The following is a 26,998-nucleotide window of genomic DNA, read 5'->3' as shown; positions in this document are numbered from 1 at the left end:
CCTAGCCGAGAAGGCCCCACCCCCGCGGGGAAGTGGTACGCATGCTCACTCGCCGCTTCACGCACTCTGGTCCTCCCATCCTTTCCCTCCTACACAGCCCGGTCGGGCATGCGCACTACGTGTCCTCCGAGACCGTCCGGCTTTTCCCGCCCTTCCCTGGCCTCCGGAGGAGAGTCAGAGTTCACGCCCCTGTCTGGGGAATACCTGCGCAAAGCCAGAGGCTGCGGGGACTAGTAGGTGGCAGACGTCCTTCTGGCTCAGAATCTTAAGGGGTAAAGGACATACTCTGGGACTCAACTCCGCCGAGAGCCAGGAGGCGGGAAGAGGTGTGTGGGCGGGGTCAGGGGTGAAAGGTCATAGGGCCGCGAAGGGGGCGGAGCGAGCCGGAGGCGGATGGCGGCTGCGGCGGCTCTTCATCTCTGGCGGCAGAGTCACTGAAGCGGGGACGCGGCTGCGGCGCGTCCGGCAGCGGGAGAAGAGCGGCGGCCGCTCCCAACATGCACAGCCTGGCGACGGCTGCGGTGAGTGGCTGGGCGTTCCGGCCTGGGCCCACACCCCCTCCTCAGCCCCGCGTCTCGGCCTGCTCTCGGCGGTCCCCGTGTCGGGCCCGGCGTCCAGCTCCTCCTGCCCCCCGGCTGCGAGGCCCCGGCCCTCCTCCTCGTCGCGCCCGGACCGTGGCGGAGCTGACCCCCCACTTTTCCCTCGGGTCGGCTCTCGCGGCCTCCTGCGCCGCGTATCGCGTTCTTTTCCGGCCCCGGGGCCTGGTCCCGCGCCCGAGCGCCTCCCTCGCGGCCGGGACGGGCCATTCATTGATTCCCTGCGCTGACCAACAGTTTCAGGTGCCGGTTGCGTGCCGGGCGGCGGCGGGGATGACGGGGAATTCCGTGGTCGATCCGACACGGCCCTTGCGCTCGGACCTCATGCCCCGGCACTTTGCAGCGGGAAGGAAATGGCTTCTAGCTCGCCCCACTTGCTTCACAGGTGGAAAATCTGAAAGTGGGAGAAGTGAATAATTACTACGTCTGACTTACGGTTCCCTGCGCTTAAAAGTACCCCCCCACACACACAGCTCATTTTACCAGGGCGGTCTTTTAACAAGAAAAACGGATCGTGTAATTCACCCGTCTGAAGTAATTTTTTGGCTTTCCATTGCATTTACATAAAATCTAGACTCCTTGCTGGGGCCTACAAGGCCCTCCCTGTGCCATACGGTCCCTACCCACGTTTTGCGGTGTAATCTTACATCACTTGCTCCGTAAGCTCCAGCTACATCGGCTGCCCCTGCTTTTCCACTCGGCTTGCACTTTCTGATCTCTATTCCTGGGATGCTCTTCTTACCACGTACCCACCCCCAGTTGCACATGCCCATACACACCCAAACTGGATCCTCTTCCCTGGGGTCTCTGCCTAAATCTCCTTAAAATAGCCTTCCCTGAGCACTCTTTTTAAATAAGTTCTGTAACCCCCAACTTTTCTCCGTTAAAATATCTTTATCAGCGCTGATCCCAGTTTTGTCATTTCTGTGTTCATTTACTTGTTTGTTGACTGTCTGTCTTGAGGGCAAGGACCGAGATCCTGTGGGTCCTGTTTACATGGTTACCCCAAGTGCCAGGACAGTTCCTGGCACAAAGTAAGGGCTCAATTATTTTGCTGAATGAAAGAGTATAGATGAGGGAGGTGACTACAGAGAGCACACAGCCATAATGGGAAAATGAGATCGTGTGATTGGAGTACACTCTTCTGAATACCAGTTGCCCTTTTCCTGTTTAAGATGAAGTGACTCAAGAGGGGTAGTATACTTAAATTGTATTATCAGGAAAAATGACATAAGTACTAAACAGGGAATCAAAAAAATTACTTTAAATATAAAAAGTGGAAAACTGGTATTGAGTATGACTCAGCTGTAGAAAACATTGCTATCTCCAGGGCCAGTGGCATCTCTGCCTCCTTGTCATCATGTTTCTAAGTGTTCATAACTACTCAGTGGATACCTTTACATCTTTCAGTTAGTTAATTGCGGTTCCTCCAGCTTTGTTGTTTCTTCTCCTAAATTATACATGCAGTTGAGGAAGAAGCAAGTCAGAAGATGAGGCTGCTGTTGGTAGGGGAGGGATAGGTTACACAAAGGATTCTTCTAAGCTTGGTTTGTCCAATTCTCAAAATCTGATTGTGTCTTCTCCAGGCTTTGATACCAAACTACTCTTTTGTCCATGACTCTCCAAACACCATGCTTACTCAACTCCTTTTATTTTTACTTGTTCTATAATGCATCGTTTAAGAGTTATTATTCATTTATTTTGAGAGAGAGGCAGAGGGAGAGAGAGAATCTCAAGCAAACTCCTGCTGAGCATGGAGCCCTACTCAGGGCTCAATCCCACAACCCTGAGATCATGACCTGGGTGGAAATCAAGAGTTGGACTCTTAGCGGACTGAGCCACCCAGGCACCCCAAACTAATGTATCTTCTGAACAGCCATTAAAGCTGTGGTTCATTACTTATAATAAATATTCAATATGTGTTTCTTTAATTAAATTTGCAGTGCTTTACATTGATTTAAAATTTAAGATTTTAGATACATTTTCATCCATCAGTGCTTTTGAGCTCCCACAGAAGCTCTGAGAAGTTCCTTTGTAGCATTCATTCCCTAAACTATTTGATTACTGAGGAAACTGAAGCATTGACAAGTTGAGCCACCACCTCTTTCCCAATCCTTCATGCATTCTATTAGACTAAACTGCCTGTGTTATTCTGATCTGGGTAAAGGGACAGTAATGGTATATGATAACATACAATAGTGCCTGCAATAATCTAAGCCACTTGAGAAGATGTTTTTTTGCTTGATGACAAATTTTGTACTCGTGTGTACCTTTATCTTTTTTAAAATAACAAGTAGAGGGCAGCCCGGGTGACTCAGTGGTTTAGCGCCGCCTTCAGCCAGGGTATGATCTTGGAGACCCAGGATCGAGTCCCGCGTCGGGCTCCCTGTATGAAGCCTGCTTCTCCCTCTGCTTATGTCTCTGCCTCTCTCCCTCTGTGTGTCTCTCATGAATAAATAAATAAAATCTTTAAAAAAAAAATAACAAGTAGATCATCACTTCAGCTAGAGCGATAGTACTATCAAAGGAGAATGTGATCACATGAATGTAGGATTTTATTCACTAGATGAAAGAACTGAGAATTTGGGAAGTATCTTAAATTTTGACTCTTTAATAGTAGTATATTAGGCTAGAAATGCACGGTATAAGTAGACTCTCGTCGAACTTTACAGAATACTTTTTAACATTGTCATTATTGCCACCATGGAATAGAATTTCTTTCTGACGTCTGTTAAATAGGATGGAAATACCACACAGGATTATTCTAAAGAGGAAATAAGAATAGCAGAATGCTCAGTAGTTGTTTAGGTACACTCCTTGGTTATATGACTTGCTCCCAGACTTAAGCCTTGGGAGTATAATTTCTGTCTCAGCAAAGTAACAAATCACTTTGTTGACCTTGGAAGTTGTTTCAGAATTAAAGCATTACAGATCTTCACATACTGTGGATCTTTAATGAATGTCATACTAGCAACCAAATAGTCAAAGGTAAGCCTTTAAGAGATGCATTGGGTATGTTTTTGTTTTGTTTTGTTTTTAATTTCCTCCACTAATTTGCTCTAGCAATTTTGGCATTCTCATACACATTTTCCCCCTTACTTTATACCTAACCAGTAGTATCATGAGTACATCTTTTTGTTGAAACTGTGCTAGACTCCCAAATTCTCTTGTCTGTGGCAAGTAGAAAGAACATTGTGCACTCTGAGGGATCTGATTTAAACACTGTCTCCTCTCATGTCTTCTGTTGAAGCTTTAAGCAAATTGCCTTAACTTCTGTCTGTTCACTTTTTTTTTTTTTTTGAGATTTTATTTATTTATTCATTGAGACCTAGACAGAGGGAGAAACACACCCCCATGGGGAGCCTGATTCAGAACTCGATCCCAGGACCCTGGGATCACAACCTGAGCCAAAGACAGATGCTCAACCACTGAACCACCAGGTGCCCCTCACATTTTTAAAAAGATATTTTGAAGAACATTCTGGCCTTTATAAAGGTAAGATAGTTCATTTAATATTTCCCTTTGGCATTATTTAGAAAGTATTTTCTTGGATTATCATCATGTAGACACCAAAGCCACATGTTGAGTCATCTCTAGATTTAGGAAAATAATCTCTATTACAATCTTATACCATTCTTTGTTTATTGACTGTCACATATTTATTGGTAGAAAAACCAACAAGTATTTTGGCTCTTAAATGTAAAGTTGTATTGAGGGATTTGGTTATTTTCTGTTTTAAAAAACCATCCATCAATTTTGTGGGGCACCTGAGAGGCTCGGTGATTGAGCATCTACCTTTGGCTCATGTTGTAATCCGGGGGTCCTGGGATGGCGTCCCATGGAGAGCCTGCTTCTCCCTCTGCCTATATGCCTCTGCCACTCTCTCTGTGTCTCTCAGGAATAAATAAATAAAATCTTTAAAAGTAAATAAATAATTTTTAAAACCCCCCAAAAACATGAATTTTGTAAATTACTCAGAGGGTATGTCATATTTTATTCCCATTTATGGATAATGTGGGTCTTTTGTTAAGTTGTGAATGTCTTTCTCCTTTTCACATGGGAGTCAAGATCTTTCAGAGATAAAAGATCAACTGTCTGCCATGTGTTTGTGACACTTAAGAGTTAACCATTAATGACTTACGTTGGTAAATGTCTTGCCTGTGTTAAGCTTTGTTGAAAGAAAAAAGTTCCTTGAAATACATTTTTCATATCCAAACCATTAAACAGAAAAGAGGAGAGTGATTTCCTCCTAAATTTTGATAATATAAATATTCTTAAAACATATCTGTTATGGGGATCCCTGGATGGCTCAGCGGTTTGGCACCTGCCTTCGGCCTGGGGCCTGATCCTGGAGACCTGGGATCGGGTCGCACATCAGGCTCCCTGCATGGAGCCTGCTTCTCCCTCTGCCTGTGTCTCTGCCTCTCTTTCTCTCTCTCTCTCTCTCTCTCTCTCTCTGTCTCTCATGAATAAATAAATAAAATCTTAAAAAAAAATCTGTTATAAGGAAAAGACCACTAACTTTAAGGAGGTTATACCTAAAAATACACAGTTATATGATTTCTAATCTTGGAAGTAAGTGTTGAGAATGATAATAGTCCAACCCATTCTTCTCATAAATGACTTTCTGGTTTCTGCGTATGTAATTGAACCCACTGTTTATGAGTTGTATTATAATAGACTATTAAACTCAGAGTCCTGTATTGAGTTCTTAAAAAATTTCAACTTGGAAAGATTATTGTGATTTCAGTCCTATAGACCAAGTAGGGCTGACTGATTCTAGAAAGAAGTAGACTACAGTTTGAATCTAATTCTGCTGTATACTCGCAGTGCGAATTTGAGTCTGCTAAATGTCCCTGAACCTGTTTCCTCCTAGAATTTTGAGAGTAAAGGAAGGTAATCCACAGTGATTGGTATATTGATATAAATAGGGTGTGCTTAATAAATTTCACCACCTATAAATAATTTCTAGAAAAGGCATACCTAATCTGTAGTGGTGGAATGCCTATTCATGGTTGCCTAGGACTGGGTGTGGGGTTTACTGAAAGAAGCAGAAGAGAACCTTTGGGGATGGTAGAAGAGGTCTATCTCTTGGTTGTGATGGTTACTCAAGTATATAGATTTCTCAAAATTCATTGAAATAAACACTTAAAATGGTGCACTTAAAACTTATGCACATTAATGATAAAATTAACTTTTTAAAAGAGCTCTGGAATTAGTCTCTCACTTTTAATTAAGAGCTAAATAAAATAATATCCAAGATTTTAGAGCTGCCTGGGACTTTGATAATCATAGTTCCCTCATTTTATGAATGATAAAATTGAGGCTTGGAAAAGTAAATGACTTATCCTAGGTCACACAATTCTAGAAATGCCAAAACTTTGTTTTGAGGCCATTTCTGGCTCCCAACCCAGGGTGCATTCCACTTACTGTACTTGTGTAGTTATGTGTAAATTGAGGTCTTCCTATTCTTTAACTTGATAAACGGTTCTTAATTCTGGATCCATGGATAGGTTTCATGGGGGTCTATGAATTCTTAGAAATTATGTTTAAATTTTGTGGAAAAAAATTACGTACAAAACCATTTGCAATTGTATATTTTTCTGAGGAAAAGATCCATAGATTTCATGTGATTCAAGAAGCGTTAAGCTCCACTCTTGTGGTCGTATCCTGCTATTATTTTCAATGTGTTTAAGTAGTCTCCAGTAGAGAAGTCATAGATAAATTGCTTATCAGCCACTGAACAATGTGTGCTACTAGGTGGAGTTCCATTATCACCCACAGCCTCAGAAATGTGTTAGTAAATTATAAACTAAAAGAATTGTAGCACTTGGATTAGGAATCTTTAGAGGAGATATATATATATATATATATATATAAAGATTTTATTTACTTATTGATGAGAGACAGAGAGAAGCAGAGACATAGGCAGACGGAGGAGAAGCAGGGTCCACGCAAGGAGCCCAATGTGGGACTTGATCCTGCAACTTCAGGATCATGCCCCCAGCCGAAGGCAGACACTCAACCACTGAGCCACTCAGGCATCCCTAGAGGAGATCTTTAAATAGAGAATGGGAGCAGGAGGAAACCTGCCATCATTTACTCATAGTTTTTATCAAGAGTAAAATGAGGGTAATTTTGTTGTTCTGACCATTAATTAGATGAAACCATGTTTTAAAAAGTATACTAGTAAAAAAAAATAAATAAAATAAATCAAAAGTATACTAGCAAAAAAAAAAAAAAGTATACTAGCAATGCCTGGGTGGCTCAGTCGGTTAAGTGTCTGACTCTTGGTTTCACCTCAGGTCATGATCTTGGGATCAAGCCCCACATTGGGCTCCACTCTGGGAATGGAGCCTGTTTAAGATGCTCTCCCTCACCCTCTGCCCTGCTTGCACACATGTGCTCTCTCTCTCTCTCTCTCTCTCTCTCTCTCTCTCAAAAATACATACATACATATGTAAATAAAGTGTACAGTACAGTTCTGTTTCTTTCCTCATCCACCCTCTTTCACTTCCCACATCTGTTTAGGAAGACCTTAATTTCCAGATTCTCATTTTTGTGAAAGGTGTGCCTAAATGATCCTTGGGATTTAGAAGGAGAGTAAGATACACTTGGGGTTTTTATTAACATCAAGATCTAGTGAGATGCTGGAGTTATGCTTTGGAGTTTTATTCAAGGATATGTCCAAAAATTTTATCAGTTGTTTGATAACATTAATACAGGTACTAATACAGATACTACCCCTGAACAAGATGGGAGTTAGAGAAGCGACCTTAGGGATCCCTGGGTGGCGCAGCGGTTTAGCGCCTGCCTTTGGCCCAGGGCGCGATCCTGGAGACCCGGGATCGAATCCCATATCGGGCTCCTGGTGCATGGAGCCTGCTTCTCCCTCTGCCTATGTCTCCGCCTCTCTCTCTCTCTCTCTGTGACTATCATAAATAAATAAAAATTAAAAAAAAAATGTTTTAAAAAAAGAGAAGCGACCTTACTCCATACACACAGTCAAATTCTGCATATAACTCAGCTCCCCCAAAACTTAAGTCCTAATAGCCTATTCTTAACTACTAGCTTTACTGATAACAGTTGATTCAACACATATCTTGTAGGTTATAATTTTATATACTATATTTTTATAATAAAGTAAAAGAAAAAGGTGTGCCTGGGTAGCTCAGTATGTGAGCATCTGCCTTTGGCTCAGATCATGATCCCGGGGTCCTGGGATCAAGCTCCGTATCAGGCTCCCCATAGGGAGCCTGCTTCTCCCTCTGCCTTTGTCTCTGCCTCTCTCTCTGTGTGTCTCTCATGAATAAATAAATAAAATCTTTAAAAATAAAGTAAAAGAAAATGTTAAGTCGTAAGGAAGAGAAAATACACAGTAGTGTATTTACTAAAACTATGAATGAGTGGATGTGTGCAGTTCAAAGCCACGTTCAAGAGTCATCTGTACATAAATCAACATGTGACTAAAATGTAAAAATATTTTTCCCTTTATCCTCCAAAATAAACTTCTGGATGTGCTACAAAATTACCTGTTGATGTATGTGGGGGAGGTGTGTGTGGGTGTTAGTGGTTAGCACTAGCTAGATTATTCCTATGTGAACCATGATTTGCATAGGGAATTATGTCAAACCATCTCACTGACTTTCTCATTAAAATGGTGATTATCAAGTACTTTGTGATCTCAGTTAAGTCGAGAATTTCTCTTCACATCAATGGTATTTTCATGGTGCTGATTATTTTTTCAGATTTTGCTGAACTAACAGCAGTAACATTTTAATTTTTGTCTGAAATGTTTACATGTTTCCTATATCTTGTCTGTGTCACAGGAAATAGGGTTTTTATCAGACCTAATTTTTCAGGAAGGTGAGAAGCAGCCTGAGCAAAGCAGTTAAGAAGTATACTCTGTTGCCATGCTGCCTGGGTTCAAATTTTGACTTTGGCACTTACCTGTTAAATAACTTCTCTGTTCCTTTATAAAATCAGGGTGGTAGCAAGTATTCATTTAGAACAATGCCTGACAGAGTAATAAGCACTATACATGTTAGCTCCCATTTTTATTTTCAGCAATAATTGTATTCATCTCATAACAAATAGGTATTCCATGGGTTTAAACTAAGACCTACTATTAAATTGGGGGCAAAATTCACCAGGGATGATGAAAAAGAGGGTCTTTACTCCTCACTGCCTTCCCATTTCTAGAATGGCTACAGAGCCCCTAGCTCTCTTAGAACCAAAGCCCCTTGGATGCTGTAATTCCACAAGTAGCCTCAAAAGTTGGAGTATTGCTTGGCAGCAGGTGGCCATGACCTTGGTTGTCACTAAGCATTGGAGTTAGCCGTGCTCCAGGGATACCATCTCTTTTCTGGAGTCAGGACAGCTTTGGAAAGGGAATACATGGGGAGTGGGTCCTGGTATCCAGAAACCATGATATATGATAGACTGATGGCTACAAGTACATCCTGCTTTTTTATCTTGGACTCCCCAGGGCAGCTTGAGGCATAGGAATTCCAGATACAAGTCGCAGACTGGCTCTGATGACGACAGTAGAGCTTACTGATGATGGTGTTGGGGCGACAGGACTTTAGGGAGAGTTGAATGAGTAACGACTATTCAGGATAGATATTATATTGCTGGAGGAGTGTCTCTGAGGCTCCTTTAGTTACTGGATTGTGGGTCATGCAGGAGACTGTGGGCAGGAAACCCAAAGCTAAAATTTTAGCCCTTGTTTCCACTGAGCTTTTAAGGTGACGTAATACTCTAAATAAACATGCCCTGTCTTCTGGTGGGAATTATATTTCCAAAAATAATTTTTTAAGTTGAGGGCCTATCTGTAGCAGCTTGGAAAGGGCATGTGCTTGGTCAGTACTGCTTCTGCTGTTGGGGAATGGGAAGGACTACCCATTTCATATTGTTGCTGTGGGAGCCTGTGTTTCCTTGAGCATAACTGATGGGAATTACAAAACACTTTACAACAGATTATTCTAAGGCACTTACAGAAGACTTGAGCTGCATGGTATTTCAGTCCATTTAGCAGAACACCTGTGGTTCATTCTGTCAAGCAAGTGAAATGATAAGCATTAAGCTAAAAGCTTATAATCAAGCTTCCATTTATAGAAGGCTATTGTTCAACTTGGGTAGAGTAATTGTGAGTATACTTCATAGTCTACCTTAGACTTCTGTTCTTCAAAGACAGCTGTCCTTTCTGTTCCTCATCTTCCCATCTGTACGATGGTATGGTCATCATTCTGTCACACTAAGGTGTAGAGGGAACATGTAAATATCATGCAAAGTTGTGTGATACAGTTCAAGAAGGCACTGGAATATTCAGCTTCATACTTGGGTGAATTGAACAGGTTAATTCCTCTGGCTGTTAGTGATATCATCTACAAGTGTAGTTGCCCTTTTTTCTACCTACTCACCCTACCTACCAATCTATTCCCCTTGGTTGGAGGAATTAAGTGAGAAAATATTGGGCATAGAAATCATAGATTTGTTAGGACATTAGAGCTAGAAATAGCAATGGTAATCGTTTTTCTAGTCTATCATCTTCTTTTCCAGAGAAGAGTAATTAAGGAATTTAACCAAGGTCACAAGGCTGGCAAGTATAGAGAATTATAGAAATGCTTAGGTTCTTTTGAAATGGTGTGATGCTTTAGCACATTAATGAAAGAATGTTCCTACATGAGTAAGTAATAAATGATTCTTAAAGGGGTGGAGGTAGAGTATGTATAAGAATCATTAGAAGGGAAGCTTTTCCAAATTACATAGGTTTTCTGCTTCATGGAGGGTATTGCTGGAATACTGGGGAAGGACTAGCAGTAGGTGGAGAGGTTGTAAATTTTTTTCTTTCAAAAACTATTGTAGTCATATGCTTTAAAAAAGTTCAAACTATACAGAAGACTTTATTGTACATAATGAAAAGTAAATCAGGGCGCCTAGGTGGCTTAGTTGTTTGAGCCTCCAACTCTTGGTTTCAGTTCAGATCATGATCTCAGGGTCTTAAGATTGAGTGTTGAGATTGAACCCTGCATTAGCCTCTGCATGTGGAGTCTGCTTGGATTCTTCTCCCTCCCCCTCTGCTCCCTCCACCTCCTCCCTGGTGCACATGTGCTCTTTTGCATTCTCTCTCTCCCTCTCTCTCAAATAAATAAAAGCTTTAAAAAGGAAGGTAAATCTCCCATATAGATTCCAACTTTAGCTTTATTACAGTTACATTTTTTGTTGTTACTGTTAAGTTTCTTATGTGTCATTCCAGAAACATACATAAATATATAAGAATAGGTTTGTGTATATTAATGGAAGCATATATGCTGTTCTGTACCCCTTTTTTAAGTTTAGTATCCACATGTAGAGGTATGTTTTTTTAAAAAGGGTTTCATAGTATTACAAAGATATAATCATACATATTTAACAGTTCCTAGTTGATAGATATGTACTATTTCAAGTTTTCACTTATAAAACAACGCAGCAGGGATCCCTGGGTGGCGCAGCGGTTTAGCGCCTGCCTTTGGCCCAGGGTGCGATCCTGGAGACCCGGGATCGAATCCCACGTCGGGCTCCCGGTGCATGGAGCCTGCTTCTCCCTCTGCCTGTGTCTCTGCCTCTGTGTGTGTGTGTGTGTCTATCATAAATAAATAAAAAATTTTAAAAAAATAAAACAACGCAGCAGTAAACATCCTGGTATGTCTTCGGTATAGCCCAAGTATACCTAGAGGAGATATTCCTAAGCATGCAGTTATTAAAAGGATATATGCATTTTAGATATTGATAGATTGACTTAGGTATGTATGTAGAAAAGCTCCCCTTGTATTTAGGAAAAATATACTCCTTCTAAAGAAGAGTAAATAAGACTTGGTTTGACTCCAGTGAAACTCACATGTTCACTTTCTTGTTTTCACTTAAAGCCTGTGCCTACTGCACTGGCTCAAGTAGATAGAGAAAAAATCTATCAGTGGATCAATGAGCTGTCCAGTCCTGAGACAAGGGAAAATGCTCTGCTGGAGCTGAGTAAGAAGCGAGAATCTGTTCCTGACCTTGCACCCATGCTGTGGCATTCATTTGGTACTATTGCAGCACTTTTACAGGTGGGTATATGTCCGTGAGTTACAGTTCAGTCTTGTTCATCACACTTCTGTCTCTGCTTTGGCTGAAATGATTTTAAAGACTTGAGAAGAATGATTCTTTAAATGTTAGGATTTGGAAGAATCTGTTTTAGAAAAGTCTGAGGTGCTTGTTAAAATGCAGGTTCATAGATCTTACTCAAAAGATTTATTTAGTCTAAGATTAAAAATCTGTGTTTTTAACAAGCACCTGCTCTATTCTTAGGTCATCCTGATGCAGGTAAGGTAGTCTGAGAACCACATTTCAAAAAACACAGCTTTAGGAATCGTACAAGATATTTCTAGGTGAGAGAAGAAAAAGCAGAAGGTAGAATATAAGAACTGCAGGGTATATTCTGGTGAAAGTAAATGTTAAGATAAAGATATAACAGCTGTAGGATTAGAAGTAGGTAAGCTTGTACATTAATGAATCACTGAAATTTGGTTTTGACTGTAATGGTCATTGGTGGAGAATAAAGTGATACAGTATAATCCTAAGATATCAAGATAATGGGATAATCATCTTTTAAAGTGTTGTTTAAAATTCCTAATAATTTTTCAAATCTGTTAAGTAAATTTGCATTCAATTTCTACTTCATGTAGTCAAGAAACTAATCTTTTTTTAAAGTACAGTTAACATACGGTGTTCCATTCGTTTCAGGTGTTCAATATAACAGTTCAACAATTGAACAATTCTATATTCACTGCTTTTTTACAATAAGTGTATTTTTAGTACCCCAAACTAATCTTTTTTTTAGAAACATTTTCACTAAAAGTTTTTACAGTTAAAAGGAATTTGTATACAGCAGATCATCCCCTTTGGACAGAGAGTACACATATTCACTGCTGATTATAGGTACCTCCACATGGATACCCCTGTTCTTATCTCTCCCTTGGGGCAGTTGCTACCTGACCAAACTCAGACTTCTTTATGAGTCACTGTGGTTGATTTACTGACACTTGCTATCTGGCTAGTTATCACTGTAACTTAAAGCAGGGTGTTGACAGAAAGAAGGATTTCAACTATAATAGCCCCTCAAGTGAAGGCCTCAACAGATGCTAGATATAAGAGGAAGTATAGGTGACTACAGTTGCCTCCAGAGTAATCTTCCTAGAGACCTATGTAGAAATGTCTCATAGTCTCAAGTATATTTCTGAAGAAAAGATAGGAGCATTATTTGTTTATTTTTGCTCATACTTTGATGATTCAATTTTTACAGGATATGTGGAATTAAGGGTTGTGGGAGGTTTGTAGGGTTTTTGCTTTAATACCATGAGAATTACTTTTGAAATAAGTTATTCCTTATTTATCTGGTGCTGGTTTCCATTTCATAGGAAATTGTAAATATTTATCCATCTATCAACCCACCCACCTTGACAGCACACCAATCTAACAGAGTTTGCAATGCTCTGGCATTACTGCAATGTGTGGCATCACACCCAGAAACCAGGTAGGTGTTTTGATGAGTCCGTTGATGGAGGTTTGTATCAAATACGGTCTTTTTCTTTTTGAGGAGAGGAGAGGCATGCAGTAGGATGCATGTGTGTGGATGTGGATCTTTAAGATTCTTGTTTACTTTTTTTTTCCTTAAAGAATTTCTCATCTCTAATTCACCAAGTATTTTTTTATTATTATTATTCAAGTTTTCATGTGGTAACAGTATAGTTTTGATTGGCATATTCTTTTATAAACTTTTTTGCTTTTTTTTTTTTTTTTTTTGGTAAAAAAAAAATATATATATAACATAAACTTAACATTTCAACTATTTTTAAGCATAGAGTTCAGTAGTATTAAATGTATTTGCAGTGGGCATCCATCCCCACCATGCATCTCCATAACTTTTCATCTTATAAAACTGAAATGATACCCATTAAACCATAACTCCTCATTCTCATAGCACCTGATAACCATCATTCTACTTTCTGTCTCTTTGATTTTTGACTACTCTTGAGTACTTCATTTAAGTGAAATCATTCAGTATTTGTCTTTTTGTGATTGGTTTATTTCATTTAGTATAATGTCCATATGGTACCATATGTCAGAATTTCTTTCCTTTTTAAGACTAATAATCCATTGTTTTAATTACCTTTTACCTATACATAGTGATGAACTTTAAAAGAATGGTATTCACAGGGCCCCTGGCCAGCTCAGCTAGTAGAGATGCGACTCTTGATCTTGGGGTTATGAATTCAAGCCCCACATTGGGAGTAGAGTTTACTATTTATTTATTTATTTATTTTTTTGAGTTTACTATTTAAAAAAAAAAAGAGAGTGGTGTTCACCTCTCAGGAAAGGTCAGGCATGTAGATATTTCTCCCTCCTGAATATATGGTAGGCATCATTTTGCCATCGGTGAGGCACAGTGCATGGCATTTAGTAGGAGTTCAGTAAATATTTGAACCCAGCATTTTTTCCTACTGAACCGAGATTTGGCTTCAGAATCTTTCTTAACACAGGATCCTAGGCAACCTTGTAGTAGATCAAAATTGGCATGCCATTTGGCCTGCTACGTCCGACAAGAGAAATACTCTTCAGTAATCTTTATGACCTTTATGGGTTTTTTTTTTTTTTAACCTTTATGGTTTTAAAGCATTTAACAGTCATCTTATTAAAGCCTTTCATCTCTTTGTCAGGTATAAAATCTGAGTGCTGGGTTGGCACTGACATTTCAAAACTTTAGAGAAGTTATTATGAAAATTACGCTTAAGCACTTAAGAAAAGTGCAAGAGTACTTTGAGTGTTAAAAATTTAAGAGTGTTGGCTCTTCCACAAGGTGTTAACTATAAATAATATAATAGATTGGTTCTATATTAGTTGCCTGACATATTAGCTTAGGATTACAGTGTTTTTATTTTTATTTTTTTTAATTTTTATTTATTTATGATAGTCACCCAGAGAGAGAGAGAGAGGCAGAGACACAGGCAGAGGGAGAAGCAGGCTCCATGCAGCGAGCCTGACGTGGGATTCGACCCCGGGTCTCCAGGATTGCGCCCTGGGCCAAAGGCAGGCGCCAAACCGCTGCGCCACCCAGGGATCCCATGGATTACAGTGTTTTTAAAGGGGCACCTGGGTGGCTCAGTTGGTTAAGCCTCCAACTCTTGGTTTCAGCTCAGGTCATAATCTCGGTGTCATGAGATCAAGGCACACGTTGGGCTCCACACTCAACATGGAGTCTGCTTTAGATTCTTTCCCCTTCTGCTCCTCCCCTCATGAATGTACTCTCTCTTTCTCTAAAAATAAATAAAATCTTTAAAATGTTTTTAGAATACTTAGTGTTTCTGAACTGCTCTAACTAAAAATGAACAGTGTGCATTTAAACATAGCAGATAGGGCAGCCCCTGTGGCGCAGAGGTTTAGCACCGCCTTCAGCCTGGGGTGTGATCCTGGGGACCCGGGATCGAGTCCCACGTCGGGCTTCCTGTATGAAGCCTGCTTCTCCCTCTGCCTGTGTCTCTGCCCCCTCTGTCTCTATGAATAAAATCTTTAAAAAAATACAAATAAAAATAAACATAGCAGATAAATCTGAAAACACCTTAGTTTTTCATCTTGGTTTATGAGGTTTTGTCTGACTGTTCCTGAATATTATTATTCAGTCATAAATTAGGTAAGGGAAGGCACCTAGGAAACTCTCTTGGGCACTTAATGGCATTATATGACCTATTTTTTTAAATCCACAATTGGATATTTTATGTTTTTCAGGTACTTGGTACTGATTACAGGGAAAATCGTGTATTCTCTTAACCATAGACCTAGACTAGGTTTTTTTTAACCTTGACATTACCATTTTGAGCTAGATTTTGTGGTAGGAGGAGGGGAGTGAAAGTGGCCTGTCCTATGCACCGTTGAATATTTAGCAGCATCCCTGGCCTCTGTTCACTGGATGCCAATAGCACCCCTTCGGTTGTGCCAACCAAAAATATCTCCAGACATTGTCACATGTACCCTGGTGGGCAAAATGACCCCAACTGTGAACTGCTGGTCTAGGCTAATGACCTGTAACTCTTTCCTAGAGATTCCTTGGTTAGGCAATGTTTCAGGCCTTATAAAACGGACTGTATGGAAATAAATATTCGGAATCCTTAGAAATGAACTCTGGGTTCTGATTGGGATTATTTTTTTCTTCCAGGTCAGCATTTCTTGCAGCACACATCCCACTTTTTTTGTACCCCTTTTTGCACACTGTCAGCAAAACACGACCCTTTGAATATCTTCGACTAACCAGTCTTGGAGTTATTGGTAAGTTATTGGGATGGTTTTGCAAGTCTGAAATCATTCATAATAGTGATCTTAAGTGTTTTGTCTTGTTTTTTACAGGTTTTGTTCACCATTCTTCATTTTTGTTTTTGAGATTGAGTCTATTTTCAATAATAAATGAGGACTTAATATTGAATAAATGGTAATAGGTGATAAATATTTCTTAAGTAATAAGTAAATAAATAGGGATGCCTGGGTGACTCAGCAGTTAAGCGCCTGCCTTCAGCTCAGGGCATGATCCTGGAGTCCCAGGATCGAGTCCCATGTCGGGCTCCCTGCATGGAGGCTGCTTCTCCCTCTGCCCCTTACCCCCACTCTGTGTGTGTGTGTGTGTGTGTGTCTCTGTGTCTCTCATGAATAAATAAATATTTAAAAATATATGTATGCATATGAGACCCAACATTTGGAATTATATTCAGCATATATGTAGAAACATTTACTAGAATCGTTGGGAGAATAGAAAACAAGAACTGAAGTCAACAAAGTATTATTGGGGCACCTGAGTGGCTTGGTCGGTTAAGTATCTGCCTTCAGCTCAGGTCATGATCCCAGGGTCTTGGGATTGAGCCCCACATTGGGCTCCCTGCTCAGCAGGGAGTCTTCTCCCTCTCTCTTTTTGCTGCTCCCTCTGCTTGTGCTTGCTCTCTCTCTCTCTCTCCTCCCCATCTCTGCATTTAAAATAAATAAAATCTTTAAAAACAACAACAAAAGTATTATTACAGAGATAAGAATTTGAGTTGGTTTTTTAGGGTGTCTGGGGGCTCAGTCTATTAAGCACCCAACTCTTGATTTCAGCTGAGGTCATCATCTCAGAATTGTGAGATCAACTCTTATTTTATAGATAAACAGAGACCTATAAAGGGAAGGTAACTCTATCAAACTTAGGTAAACTAGTTGTGGAATTAGGATTAGAGTTGAAGTGTGTGTATGCTTCTTGTTTGGGTAAACCCTACCAGATTTGCACTCTGTAGAGAAAGTGACAATTAAATAACCAAGAAGCAGTGTTTGTTTATGTCCATTGTGAAGTAGGATTCGAACTGGCACCATTTCTTTGCTACGTGGGAATATCTTTTTATACTGATACAGAATTCTTCTCTCTCACATAAAATAAATGGAGAATAGATCATGATATTATTGTGTGGCTGTCTACCAAGAGTTATAGAAAAATGATTTAGATGGCTGACCTGCTGCTAATTATGTGATGGACCCAACTTGGTATCTGATCTTTCAAATGCTGACTGATGACAGTCAACCTCTGTTTTCTCTTCCTGTTTTGTTTTGTTTTTTTAAGATTTTATTTATTCACGAGAGACACAGGGAGAGAGATAGAGGCAGAGACACAGGCAGAGGGAGAAGCAGGCTCCATGCAAGGAGCCCGATGCGGGACTCGATCCTAGGTCTCCAGGATCACACCCTGGGCCGACGGCAGTGCTAAACCGCTGAGCCACCCGGGCTACCCTCCTCCTGTTTTTTTATTTCTTCTTTAACATCATTATGAATCTGATTCTCTGAAATGAACCACAGTTTTTGTTCTCTGTTAGTTAAGTTCTACAGCTAGCTGGATGAACACTACAAAGTTAATTTTAAAGTTGTTGGGTGGGGGCAGCCCAGGTAGCTCAGAGGTTTAGCGCCGCCTTCAGCCCAGGGTGTCATCCTGGAGTCCCAGGATCGAGTTCTGCGTCAAGCTCCCTGCATGGAGCCTGCTTCTCCCTCTGCCTGTGTCTCTGCCTCTCTTTCTGTGTCTCTCATGAATAAATAAATAAAATCTTTTTTAAAAAAAATAAAGTTGTTGGGTCTTTGTTGTTGTTTTGTTTGTTTGTTTGTTTTTGACAGAGGACACAGCAGGAGGAGGGGCAGGCAGAGGGAGTGGGAGAAGCAAGCTCCCCATTGAGCAAGGAGCATGACCTGGGGCTCTATCTCAGGACCCTGAGATCATGACCTGAGCCAAAGGCAGACACTTAACCAACTGAGCCACCCAGGCGCCCCAAATTTTAATTCAAAACCTGACTGTAAAATAATTTTGTTTGTCCATATTTCCTTTAGGGGCCTTAGTGAAAACAGATGAGCAAGAAGTAATCAACTTTTTATTGACAACAGAAATTATCCCTTTGTGTTTGCGCATTATGGAATCTGGAAGTGAACTTTCTAAAACGGTATGTGCTTTTCAACTTAGATTCTATATTGTGTTGGCTCTTGGACTACTTTATGCTCCTAGGAGCATTTTCTGCATCCCTTTAGACTTTCTGAAACTTCTATGTATATATTTTCTCTTTTAGATAAAAATTATTAAAAAATGATCTTTTAAAAACCCAGACCCTTAAGAGGAATATAAAATTAAAAACTAAATTTCTCCCTTTTCTCTGAACCTACTTCTCCATGGGTGTATCATTCCAAGCATTTTTTTATGCATATTCAAGTATATGTATACTTGAGCTTCTGCTTACTTTGCTTTCTATGAATGACACCATGACTGGGTAAAAAATTCTTACCTCGTTTCTCCTTGTCAGAACTATGTTGCCATAGCACTGATGTCTTTGATATTGAGTATACAGAGAAATCTTGGGCCAGCCCAAGTTTTTCCTTTTGTTGGTGAACTTGCGTTTTCTGTGTGGATGTCTGTAAGCTTTTTTTTTATTATTTTTAAGTTCATTTAATAATCTTATATCAAATTTTTTTCTGGAAGAGTATCCTCTTTGTGTCTCATTAATTTTTATAGTTTTTAATTTGTTCTGGCCTCTCAGCAACATCAGTTATGCCACATTGTGTATCTTTCCAACCTATCCTTTTTTCCCTTTAATAGCTTTCTACTTCTTTATTTCATGTCATGTGATTTTTCTCAAGGCTACTTTTCCATGTTGCTATTTTTAGCAACATCAACCTCTACTTCTAAAGTATGCTCAGTCACATTGAATTAATTTTTAATTCAGGGACGCCTGGGTGGCTCAGTGGTTGAGCATCTGCCTTTGGTGCAGGGTGTGATCCTGGTCCAGAGATCGAGTCCCACATCAGGCTTCTTGCAGGGAGTCTGCTTCTCCCTCTGCCTATGTCTCTGCCTCTCTCTCTCTCGCTCTGTATCTCTCGTGAGTAAATAAAAATAAAAAATAAAATAAAATAAAAATAATGGAGGAAAGAGTGATGGTGGTAGGAGCTCAGATTGGCAGTTTTTTATTTTTTTTTAAGATTTTATTTATTCATGAGAGACACAGAGAGAAAGAGAGGCAGAGAGACACAGGCAGAGGGAGAAGCAGTCTCCATGCAGGGAGTCTGACGTGGGACTTGATCCCCGGTCTCTAGGATCGCATCCTGGGCTGAAGGCGGCACTAAACCGCTGAGCCCCCAATTAGCTGCCCAGATTGGCAATCAAGTATTTTACCTCCGAATATTTTCCACCCAGTCTGGGATGTATATATTTGGGAGGTATTAATACCTCTGCATTCATTTTTCTCCTTAAACATACAAAAGTAAGTGATGTAGGGATCTATGTGTGTGTTTTTTCTTTTGTTTCTTCCCTAATTTTAGGGCGTTTTGTTAATTTCAGTGGCTTTCTGGGACAGGATCAGAATGGATACAACTGTACTCTGTCATCTTATATCAGTGGTTTCCTGTGAATAGGTTTTTCAAGTTGGTTTTTTACGGATGGGATAGGAAAAAAACCATTTCTTTTGTGACATCTCTCCCTTTTTCAGGAATGCCATCTTAATGATCTCTCCCTTGTTTACATTCCTTACCTATTACTAAAGTTAATGCATTCTGAACACATATAGGTTCCCATTAGCTTGTATGACATATCCTACCTGGTATGGTTAATACCTCGTGACTTGTCCTCATTTGCTCCATGCAAGCCGAAACCTTACCACAGTCAGTTTTGGGTTTTGGCGGGGGGGGGTTCATTTGGTTTTGGTTTTTTTAATTTTATTTATTCATGAGAGAGGGAGAGCTGTAGATGGAGGGAGAAGAAGGCTCCCTGTGGGGAGCCTGATGCGGGACTCAATCCCAGGACCCCAGAATCACGACCTGAGCCAAAGGCAGATGCTCAATCACTGAGCCAAATGTCCCCACATTCAGTTTTTATGTTTAATACTTAGTCTAACATCTTGCTATAGTAGGTACTCAGTAAAGCACAGGGTGTCAATCAAGGCTGTGTGGAATGATCACCTGTGAAGTGGTTTTTATTTTTGTTTTTTGAGAAGGGGGAGTGCAGGAGGTGGGAGCAGGGAGGAAGAGAGCATCTTAAGCAGGCTTCACATCCAGCACAGAGCCCAACCCAAGATCATGACCTGAGCTGAAATCAGGAGTTGGATGCTCAACTGACTGAGCCACCCAAGCACCCCACTGAAGTGTTTTAAAACTAGAGATGCCCAGGTCCAATCTCTGACCTACTGAATCATTCTCTAGGGTAGTAAAGTCTAGACATTGGTGTTTCTTTAAAAAAAAGTCCCTGTAATTGAGTGTATAGTATAACTGTTTTGGGAAACTATTTGGCAGTATGCACTATCAACACAAGCCTACTGTTTGACCCAGCAGTCTCACTCTTGGGTATATATCCAAGAGAAATGAGCTCTTGTATACATCACAGATGTATGTATAAGAATGTTTATAGCAGCAGTATTCATAAAAGATAAATTGTAGTATAGCCACAAATAAACTACACAATAATTAGGAAGAATACTGATATGTGCAGCATAGATGATACTCATAGGGATTATATTGAGCAAAAGAAGCCAGCACATTTATGAATTCATATTTAATGATTCCATTTCTGTGAAAGTCAAAAAAGCGGCAAAACCAGTCAGTGGGGATAAGTCTGAATACTGTTTACTTCTCAGGGAAGGGTGGTTTGGTTTTTTGTTAAGATTTTATATATTTGAGAGGAGAACGCACAGAGCAGGGGGACAGGCACAGGGAGATGGAGAAACCGAGTCCCCGCTCAGCACAGAGCCTGATGTGGAGCCCTGTCACAGGACCCTGAGATGATAACCCGAGCCGAAGTCAGACACTTAGCCAACTGAGCCACCCAGGCTTCCCTCTCAAGGAAGGATACTGACTGAGGAAAGGCACAACAGAATATCCTGGAGTGTTGGAAAGCTTTCATATTTTAATTTGGCTGTGGTTCATAAATGTGTACATATGTAAAAATTTATTAAGATACACTGAAGATTAGGGCACTTTGTGCACTATACATATTTTGCGTGTGTATTTCCTCTTGCTCCCATAACAAATTCCACAAACTTGGTGACTTAAAACAACATAGATTTATTCTCTTGTAGTTCTGGAACTTAGAAATTGTAAATCAGTTTCACCAAGCTAAAGTCAGGGTATTAGTAGGGCAACATTCCTTTTGGAGCCTCTAAGGAAGCATCTCTTTCCTTGTTTTTTCCGTCTTTGAGAATTACATTCCTTGGCTCGTGCTCCCCTCCTCCATCTTCAAAGCCAGCGATGTCGCGTGTTCAAATCTCTTCGTGCTCTGTCACGTCCCTTTCCTATGTGGTCAAATCACCCTCCACCTCCCTCTTAAAATTACATTTACAGCCCTCCTAGATAATCCAGAATGATTCATCTCCCCCAAGATTTTTTTTTTTTAATTTTTTTAAGTTTGAAGTAATCTCTACACCCACATGGGACTCGAACTCAAAACCTGAGAATCAAGAGTCACATGCTCTTCCAACTGAGCCAGCCAATCACCCCCATCCCCAAAGTCCTTAATCACATATGCAGAGTGCCTTTTACCATTTAAGGTAGGAATTACAGAATTTGGTGATTGGTCCTCGATATCTTTGGGGGCCATTATTTAGTCTAACCACAATTTTATACCCGAGTAAAATGAAATAAATAATTCCCACAGTTGGTTCTGATGAGCAGCCAAGAAAGGAAATGATTAAAATAATTGTTTGACCTGAATTAACCAGTATTTTTTAGTCCCTTCTGTATAAGAGTTAATGAGTTCAAATTGAGGATATTCTTTACTATTGTTGGAACAGTTTTAGAAGGAAGACTTTAAAATCTTAATTCTTGGGGCACTTGGGTGGCTCAGTGGTTCAGCATCTGCCTTTGGCTCAGGTCATGATCCTGGGGTCCTGGTATCGAGTGCCACATCGGGCTCCCCTCAGGGAGCCTGCTTCTCCCTCCCTCTCTATTTTGTCTCTCAAAATAAACAAAATCTTCAAAAAATGATAATAAAATAAAATCTTTTTTTTTTAAAGATTTTATTTATTCATGAGAGACACAGAGAGAGAGAGAGAGGCAGAGACACAGGCAGAGGGCGAAGCAGGCTCCATGCAGGGAGCCTGATGTGGGACTCGATCCCAGGTCTCCAGGATCACGCCCTGGGCTGAAGGCGGCGCTAAACCACTGAGCCACCTGGGTTGCCCTAAAATCTTAATTCTTAAAGATCTTTTAAGAGTAGGAAAAGCTTGGAGCACCTGGGTGGTTTAGTCAGTTAAGTGTCCAACTCTGGATCTTGGCTCAGGTCTTGATCTCAGGGTCATGAGTTTGACTGACACTGGGCTCCATACTGGGCATGAAGCCACTTTATTTATTTATTAAGATTTTATGTATTCATTCATGAGAGACACAGAGAGGCAAAGACATAGAGGGATAAGCAAACCCCCTATGGGAAGCCTGATGCAGAACTCCATCCCAGGACTCCAGGATCACACCCTGAGCCAAAGGCAGACGCTCAACCACTGGGCCACCCAGGTGCCCCATGAAGCCTACTTTAAAAAAAAAAAAAAAAAAAAAGCAAGAGAGAGAGTAGGAAAAGCTTTACATACCTCATTTAGAAGAGATGAGGCACAGATGGATTTCTAAACTCATCTTTGTCCATGGAAAAGAGAAAAGCCTCTGTATTTAAAGTAGATTTGGATCTCAACTCTGCAACTTAGTGGCTTTGTTAATTGATGCCTTAACCTGACAAGTTACTGATTAGCAGTTAGGCTTGGCACATAGTTGGTATCAGTAACTGAAAAAGTACCTACATTTTTAAGAATCTGATAATTACCCAGAACCTACCCCTTTAATGTAAAAAGAATAATAGTGGGTACTTACCTCATAGGTTTATTGCGAAAATAATATCTGTTATGTTGTACTATAATTTTGGCTCATAGTAGGTATTCAATATAGTGATGTTTATTATTAATTTTGTTTAAATTATGCATGTCTTGGGACGCCTGGGTGGCTCACTGGTTGAGCATCTGCCTTTGGCTCAGGGTGTGATCCCGGGTCTGGGGATCGAGTCCCGCATCAGGCTTCCTGTGAGGGGCCTGCTTCTCACTCTCCCTATGTTTCTGCCTCTGTGTCTCTTATGAATAAATAAATAAAATCTTACAAATAAATAAATAAATAAAATAAATAAGTTATGCGTGTCCTTGTTGACTAACTTGTACATATTGTCAAGGTCTCTGCTTAATTTTTTTTAATTTTTTTTAAAGATTTTATTTATTTATTCATGAGAGACACAGAGGCAGAGAGGCAGAGACACAGGCAGAGGGAGAAACAGGTTCCATTCAGGGAGCCCCATGTGGGATTCAGTCCTGGGTCTCCAGGATCACACCCTGGGCTGAAGGCAGCACCAAACCGCTGAGCCATTGGGGCTGCCCTCTGTTTAATTTTCTGATTCACAATTATTGGAAGGTGAATCGACCATTAGAAGGCAAGTCTGAGCAATATTTTGGACTCCCATTTTTTTTTTTTTTCCTCCAGGTTGCCACATTCATCCTCCAGAAGATCCTCTTAGATGACACAGGTTTGGCATATATATGTCAGACATACGAGCGTTTCTCCCATGTTGCCATGATTTTGGTGAGTTCTTCTATCTATCCCCCTTACAATTACTTTTAATAACATAGTTTAGTCCCTTTGTCATTGACACTGAACAGCTTCTTCCTGGAACCTTGTATAATGATTCTTGAAATATCTGATTTCTGATGTCAACTAGGATTATTTTATGTTTGTGTGTTTTTTCCTACCCCAACCCATTTTGGGGGAAAACAGGGTAAGATGGTCCTGCAGCTATCCAAAGAGCCTTCTGCCCGTCTGTTGAAGCATGTAGTGAGGTGTTACCTTCGACTCTCAGATAATCCCAGGTAAACATTTACAGGATTTATAGGATGTTAGGGAAACACTCTGGTGAATAGTTGCCCCATCTCGTGGCATAGCTCCTATATCTTTAGAGTAGGGAAGGGATATAACAATAATTAGTTTGGCAGAACTTAGTTAATTCCTTTTAGATCTGAAGTGCTAAATTTAAAAGTCCATCAGAGTATTGGGGACACCTGGCTGGCTTAGTCAGTAGAGCATGCAGCTCTTGATCTCAGAGTCATGAGTTCAAGCCCCACATTAGGGCATAGAGCTTACTTTAAAAAATCCATCAGAGTTTTATCTCTGTCTCTCTGTAACTCCTTACCTTCTTCTAGAATTCCAGAGAGTCCAGGCAGTTCCCAGGGAACCGTATGATACATTACTCCTATGGTTTAAGCTTTCTTTTTTTTATTTTTAAAGATTTTATTTTTATGTATTCATTTGAGAGAGAAAGAGAGCACAAGCAGGGGGACGGCAGAGGGAGAGGGAGAAGCAAGCTTCCTGCTGAGCAGGGAGTCCTATGTAGAGCTCCATCCCAGGACCCTTGGGATCATGATCTGAGCCAAAGACCGATGCTTAACCGACTGAGCCAACCAGGCGCCCCTAGTTTGAGCTTTCTATTATATCTAGTTATTGCTACCCCAGGTGGTCAGAAAGAGAAGGTCTATTTTCAAAGATCGCTTAAGAATGGAATAGAGCCCCAGAGGGCTCTTAAATTATATTTTCATTTCTTCTCTTTGATTCCTGTAAAGTCCTTGAGCTAATTATTTTATCTCCCTATCTTCATAATCTTTCTGTCAGAAATCATACGTTGTAGATATAATGCATTTTAGAAACATTTGACCTTTTGCTTTGTAAATCCATAATTCATGCTGAAAGCCACTTGCTCAGGTTCTGCTAAACCACATAATGGGCAATTTCTATGTTCCTAGGAATGAGGATAACTCAATTTAATGTGAATGCATCCTTCTGCCTCTGAGGTTATTCAAGCCCTAACTACTTCTTCAACCATTTTGTCTCGTTCTTCAGTGGTTCATGTTATCAGTTTGAAAATATGTTTACTTAAACTAGTCTGAGTACAAAAGCCATAACTTTATTTAAAACAGCTTTATAAACCATTAACACTTACCTTGAGGTTCTGGATTTGATTTGTCACTGATTATCTTTTAAAGAAAATGAAACATTTGAAATTTCATCTGATCATATTGCTACTATAATTTTGTTTTTACTTCTCATCTCAATTTATTAAGTGTTTTAACTATAAAACTAAAACGGGCACCTGAAGGGTGCAGTTGGTAGCACATGCCACTCTGGATCTCGAAGTTGTGCGTTTGAGCCCCATGTTGGGCATAGAGCTTACTTTAAGAAAAAAAAAAAAAAAAAAAACTGAGGCAGTTTTTGGAAAGACACAAATTTATATTAATTTAGAATTCAAGTTCATTAATTTATCATACGGTGAGTCAGGTCATCTTCCCTATTCATGTACTGATTTTGGAAGTGTTTCATTTACTATAACCCATCTGTTACTACCATGAGCATATTGACAGTATTTACTGTAATAAATCAGAAAGCAGTTTGAATTGAACTATTGTACCATTCCATTTTGCTTTATCCTGAAATTCCACATTGAGACATCATTCTGAAAATGTTCACAAGATGACAGATCCTGGAGATCTCTGAGCCCACTCCTAATACAAGTTTTAAGGAATTTTAATGGATTCTTAAGATAATTTGACTGAACCACATATTCCCAGGATTCTGTATATTTATGTCTAAGAAAGAGCCTCTTCCCCGTTCTCCAAATGTGGGTTTATTTGCTGGTCTCCCTGGTTGGCTTGTTTGTCTCTGATGTAGGGCACGTGAAGCGCTCAGGCAGTGCCTCCCTGATCAGCTGAAGGACACCACCTTCGCCCAGGTGCTAAAAGATGACACCACCACGAAACGCTGGCTGGCACAACTGGTGAAGAACCTGCAAGAGGGCCAGGTCACCGATCCCCGGGGGATCCCCCTGCCCCCTCAGTGATCCTTCCCCGCCCCCTTCTCCTGCTCCCCTGAGTTGGGGAAGGGAGGGGGAACCTGGAGGAAAACAGCTCAGGTTTTACCGCCGACCGGGAATAGACAACCTCAATGCTGAACTGCACTGGAGAAGAGAGGGGCAAGCTCACCCCGCTGAGGTGTACGGGCTACCGTCTCAGGCCGCCTCCGGGACCTGGGCTCCCTCCACCACTCCCAGGAGGGAGATGGGCTCCTGACACCGCAGTCTGCCACCGCAGCTCCAGGAGGCTGTCAACACCAGCAAATGCTGTGTCCGCAGCATGCCCAAGATGGCCCCTCTCCCCCACCCGTACCAGCCGCTGGCAGGGAGGGAGACGTGCTGGTGGCAGCACTCTAGGCATGCTGAACGCCTGGGACCAAGCCGTGTGGCGGTCTTTTCTTTTGCCTTCCTGGAAGACTCAAGATGTGTCTCTTCATCCTCTCTCTCAGTATTTGTTTACTTTGATCTTTTGTTTTTAATGTCAGAGAGAGGCGTGTTTAGTGGACACAAGCTGTAATACTCAGCAAAACTTTGTCAATTGGCACTGTTTACAAGTCTGTTAGCTGCATAAGCTTAATAAAAAGTTGGTCTGGGCATTACATCCCCTCTAGCAAGCCAATAGCTGCATGAACTGTGGGGAGGAATGGGAGGCAGGGGAAGGATAAAGCCAAAGGACGACAGGACCCTACCGCCTCTTTTTCCCTTCCCTTTCTGTCCTTCTGCCCCCAGTTCTGGATGCCGCAAGGACCCTAACCTTGTTTCTGTCTCTAGCTGCTAGCTTTTCCAAATTTCAGTGCTTTCCCCTTTTTCATGTCCCTCCTATTCAACTTCAGCAGACGTCTTAATTCATCAGGCTGTCCTGGAAGGGTGCTGTACTGGGGGAGGAGAGGTGGCAGCGAGCCTTTCTTTAAATTCCAGTCCTCAGAGAGATGGT

General features: G+C 40.8%; 1 protein-coding gene across 3 annotated transcripts; it reads left to right on the top strand.

The window, feature by feature from the left end:
• Positions 1–100: 100 nt before the first annotated feature.
• Positions 101–26,663, top strand: CNOT9 (CCR4-NOT transcription complex subunit 9). 3 transcript variants are annotated; one of them, XM_072812889.1, is made up of 8 exons: positions 101–521; positions 11,504–11,683; positions 13,034–13,149; positions 15,826–15,935; positions 17,997–18,106; positions 23,652–23,750; positions 23,943–24,034; positions 24,962–25,614. In XM_072812889.1, exons 1-8 carry the CDS (start codon positions 498–500, stop codon positions 24,981–24,983), a joined length of 753 nt encoding a protein of 250 aa, XP_072668990.1. In that variant the 5' UTR covers positions 101–497; the 3' UTR covers positions 24,984–25,614. The 3 variants fall into 3 exon arrangements, with proteins under 3 accessions (XP_072668990.1, XP_072668989.1, XP_072668991.1); XM_072812888.1 differs by lacking the exon at positions 24,962–25,614 and adding an exon at positions 25,884–26,663 and having other exon boundaries at positions 104–521; XM_072812890.1 differs by lacking the exons at positions 101–521; positions 24,962–25,614 and adding exons at positions 846–981; positions 25,884–26,663.
• The last annotated feature ends 335 nt before the right edge of the window (positions 26,664–26,998 follow it).

The sequence above is a fragment of the Canis lupus genome, chromosome 36, assembly GCF_048164855.1.
Source record: "Canis lupus baileyi chromosome 36, mCanLup2.hap1, whole genome shotgun sequence".
Classification (NCBI taxonomy): domain Eukaryota; kingdom Metazoa; phylum Chordata; class Mammalia; order Carnivora; family Canidae; genus Canis; species Canis lupus.
The sequence above is the reverse complement of the archived record's forward strand: the minus strand, read 5'-3'. Positions and strand labels throughout refer to the sequence as shown.